General features: G+C 36.1%; 1 protein-coding gene across 2 annotated transcripts; it reads left to right on the top strand.

Annotated features, from left to right (window-relative positions):
• The first annotated feature begins 340 nt into the window (after positions 1-340).
• Positions 341-4312, top strand: LOC118055149 (E3 ubiquitin-protein ligase At3g02290). Of its 2 annotated transcripts, none has more exons than XM_035066972.2 (4): positions 341-686; positions 1525-1951; positions 2807-2916; positions 4024-4312. In XM_035066972.2, the coding sequence occupies exons 1-4, from the start codon at positions 567-569 to the stop codon at positions 4048-4050; spliced, it is 684 nt and encodes a 227-aa protein (XP_034922863.1). In that variant the 5' UTR covers positions 341-566; the 3' UTR covers positions 4051-4312. The 2 variants fall into 2 exon arrangements, with proteins under 2 accessions (XP_034922863.1, XP_073264536.1); XM_073408435.1 differs by lacking the exon at positions 4024-4312 and adding an exon at positions 3393-3775.
• Positions 4313-4515: the final 203 nt, after the last annotated feature.

Genomic DNA, 4515 nt, shown 5'->3' on the forward strand with positions numbered 1-4515 from the left:
GATCCCATAAAGAACAAGCAAGGATTGTTATTTTCCTAGAAAAAAAGGAAGATTTTTTTTACAGACGATTCTCAGTTTTTTTCTTCTGAAAGTTACCGATTTTAGTTAGTTTGGTAGTTAATTGAAGATTCTCTGTACTGATCATGCTGTCACAACTTGTATTAATCAATCAAATGAAGTCCTTTTTTTTTTTGATGTCTATGGGCTATGTGCTTGTGAATGCTGAAATTTTTGAAGAAATTTACTTGCTTATTTAGCTCTAGTGATATCATTTTAGCGAATCTTTCTGATTTTATCTTTATTAGTGACTTGATTTCTTTAACATGTTCTCCTGATTTACAGGTCAAGAAGTATTTAGGCCCACCAATTGTTTAACAAGAAAAAAAAACAAACAAACAAAGAAAAAAAGGCAATTGGCATTTGGTGACTAAGAGAGGGAGGATACTGGTTCGTGGAGGCAATTTAATTTCTGCGAGCTTAGATTCCTCTCTCATTCTCTATTTATTGTGCACGAGAGCACTTCTTGATGCTTATGAGATTTGCTAGAGAGTGAGATAAGTAACACCATGGGTTCTGTTTGTTGCTGTTTGCGTGCTGATGATTTTGAGGATTATATGAATCCTGAGAATTCTGTGTATAGAAACTGCATGTGCCTTGGTTGCTTTGTTCAGAATTTCCTACATGTGGTATGCTTCCCCCCTTGCCTTACCTCCTTTTTCTGTTACTCTTGAAATTTAAGGCTGTCTTTCATTGTCATAGCAATAGGACTAGAAGTTATATGCAGCTTCTAATATAGTACTATTTTTTCATGGCATCTAATATGTTATTAGGTTTGTTATTTAACCTGTGAGTTATAACCTGTCAGGAATATTTGCTGCTAATGCTACATAAGACATTGTCATTATTTCCATTTCTTCCTTGCCTCATGAAGATCAGGAATAAGAAAAAGTATCAGGGAAAGATTGATGCCTAAAGATGAAAGGCATTTGTGTTGTTTCACTCTTGGATGTTGGTTCTTACAAGTTGACAATTTCTTGATTGTTAAAAGGAGGACATATATTAGAGCTCTAAAGGATGAGCTAAATACCCAACAAATTACCAATGTTTGTTTTTATATGTAACATTGTTGCTACCACTTTTAAGCTGACGATTCTATATTTCTATCGGTGTCTTTGTTGCTACCACGTTTAAGCTGGCGATTCTATATTTCTATTGGTGGCTTCCACCAAGGTAATCAAATGGGTGGTAAAAGTTGTTGGAAAAAATTAAAGCATATTGGTTGGTGTGCTGCTTAATGTGGAGAATCATCCAGATTCTTAGTTTTAGCTATAGTGTATTTTTGAGTGCAATGCATTTATTTGATTTTATTTGAATGAGCAGCTCATTTGTATGGAAAAAGTACTGGTTCAGAATTTCCAAGTTGATTTGAATGGAATTAGAATTGTAATTCAATATTAGTTAATATTCCTTCTGATGGAGTTCTAACTATTTAATTTTTTCTTTCTTTCCCTCCAATATTTGTAGTACACCTCAATATTTCAAAGAGGGCAATTGCATTCTGTCCCTTCATCCATTCAAGGGGCAGCATCTCTGACTTCTTCTTCATCTCTTGACAACTCTCTTGCTGACATGTACCGATCTCCTCCACGGCCCTTGCCCTATGATGCTGACCCCAGATGCATCCGCTTGCAGCGTGATGGTCTGGTTTCAATACGTGATAAGGGTTCAAGTCATTCACATGAGGAATCAGAACCCTTAAGAAGTGATAGTGATGTTGATTCTGAATCCTTCAGCACAGGAGACAAATGGAATGTGTCTGCTTGTGAAGATGGAGGCAAGGAACAGCATTCTAGATCCTCACTAAAGCTCTCATCTGCAAAAGCAACAGTTGGAAATGGATATGTTTATTCATCCTCAGAAGAAGAGGATGTCTGTCCAACATGTCTTGATGGTAAAATTCTTGATTTAGCTTTAATAGGTGTTGTGTCCGTTAAGATATTCTATGGTAACTGTGTTTCTGCTGATATTGTTAGTCCATCATGTCTTGAACACAATTTTATTTTTCACTTTCCTTGCTAGCTTGTTGTTTAAGAATCTCTTACATCTCCTGGCATGAGCCAAGCCACCTTGGACTCTTTTACTTGTTTGTCTTTTGATATCTCTATGTTAGGTGGGAATAGCCCCAACACTTATGTAAAAAAACAAGAAAGATTATTCTACTTTTAGTTATAAAAGACATTGATCCAGTCTTTCTGGTTGGAATGTGAAGCTAGCTACCATCACAATCATCTGATTTTATCAAAACTATAGTGGGAGATGGTATGAATATGAGCAGAACAGAAGAGGATAGAAGCTTTGAGTTTGTCAGATTTGTTTCACCATATTGCAGTTGTTCTTCCACTCCATGTTCATTGGTTCCAACCTTAGAAACAAAAATCTTATAGTTTGAAGTTGGGAATTTGTTAAAACTATATTGGAAGACGTTATGAACTTGAAAAAAGTGGAAGCTATGAGCATGTCACAGTTATTTTTCAACAGGCCATGTATTTCCTTCTAATCCTACCCTCTCAAATAATTGGATCCAACCTTAGAAGCCCAATTCCAGTAATTAAGAAGCTGTTTCCATGACGAGTGCAACCATAGCCATCACAATGGCAAAAAAGTGAAATTTTGGAGTCTAGACCAGTTTTCTGATGGGGAGGGACCCTCCTTGTTGTCAATGTTTTAAAGATGCTTAAAATTTGCTCTTATGGACTTGGTGTGTTGACAATTAAGTTGTCATTTGTTTACCCTCTTACCTATGCAGAATATACTCAAGAGAACCCAAAGATAATGACAAAATGCTCTCACCATTTCCACCTTGGTTGCATTTATGAGTGGATGGAAAGAAGTGATGGCTGCCCAGTCTGTGGCAAGGTAACTTGTTTTGCTTTATTTTGCTTAAACTTGCTCATTCAATTTGCAATTTTCATTCTGGAATTATATTAATCAGTACCTTTGCTACCTGAGGAGCACAATGAGTTTAATGTTCAACAGATTTTTGTTTTTCTTTTCTGTGCTGCCAAAAACTTAATTCTTTTCAAGACTTTTCCTGCTCCTGTGCATTTGATTAAATTCTTCTTTTGGTTTAAAGTAGGGATGCTCATTTCTTGCATGAGTAAATCTAGTTTCTTTTGTTGTTGTGGATAGCAATGACATGCCTTGTTAGCTATATTAAATGATGAATTGGGTGCTTTTGAATGCTGTAGGAGCTGGCTCTATTGCATGATTTTATTTTGTCTCTGATGACTCACAATTTTATATTACTTAATTGCACTCCATTTTGCACTCAATTTAGAGGGTCAGATATTGCCTTACCTCGCCTTCTGGGTGTTAAAAACTTTTTTATGCAGTTGAGATTTGAGAGGTGTACAGAAAACCTACTTTTTTGCCCCCTGTTGGCTCATGAAGTATTGAAAAAGACTTTTGGCTATTCTGGCCTTTTGCTCAAGTGTCATAGGCAGCAACATGTGGGAAGAAATTGTGAGGTGACAGCCAAAAAAGTAATTAATAAAATTGATACTTGGGATGTTGATGTATTCTAGCGCGCACCTTCGTAAACTGAGAGGCTTACAAATTGCTTACCTCGTGCATATGAAAGGTAGCTGTGCCTCAAGTTAGTTTGCCATGGGGCATTGAGAAACCACAATTTGCAGAAAATTCATTTCTCACATGATTTTACTTTCAGTGATCCCATATCAAATCTGCTGATGCCATGCAAGTCTTGATAGTTTGGATTAAATGTCCATCTTGGTTAATTAGTCGGAAACAGCAATATAATTTGCTCTCTCGTATGTTCCATTTTGAAAGCATTCTTCTGACACATTCAGCATAACTACTTGCTTGCTACTTCAACATTCAAATATGAAAATCATTGTTTTCTGCTGTTATTAACATGAAAAAAGTAGAATGAAGTTTGGTATCATGTTTTTCCTGAATCTTTTCTATGTTGACTTAACCAAGTCTTTTGGTTTGATCCTCTAGGTGATGGTATTCGATGAAACGACTTGATCTTGCTTCAAAGGTTAGTGTCGTGGATGAAACAAGCTACAGCACGAGAAGAAGGTAAAAAGAAGACTGTATAGAGTTCTTTGTGAATACCGCAAGTGTTTGCTGTCTATATTGTAAATGAACGATTGGTCTACATAACAATTGTTACAAAGTACATTCTGTTCCAAAAGCCCGTTAATTTTTTTCTCCCCATCCATGTGAATGAAAAATCTGCTTATAGTTTCATAATAATTTAAAAACATGAATTGATGTTTGCTGTGTTTCTGATGCTGAATTCGTTTCCATGTGTGCTATAGCCTACCTATTATTCCCATTTCTGAGTTTTGATTGTTGATCTTGTGAAGGAATTCTTAGCTCTTCTCCTGTCCTAGAATCAGGAACGGAGAGTCTTGGTAAAATTGAAGGCATGACTAAATTCAGATCAGTGTGTGCAGTTCCAAGATTATGCAATTTACCAATGATTAC

Source organism: Populus alba, chromosome 4 (assembly GCF_005239225.2).
Source record: "Populus alba chromosome 4, ASM523922v2, whole genome shotgun sequence".
NCBI lineage: Eukaryota > Viridiplantae > Streptophyta > Magnoliopsida > Malpighiales > Salicaceae > Populus > Populus alba.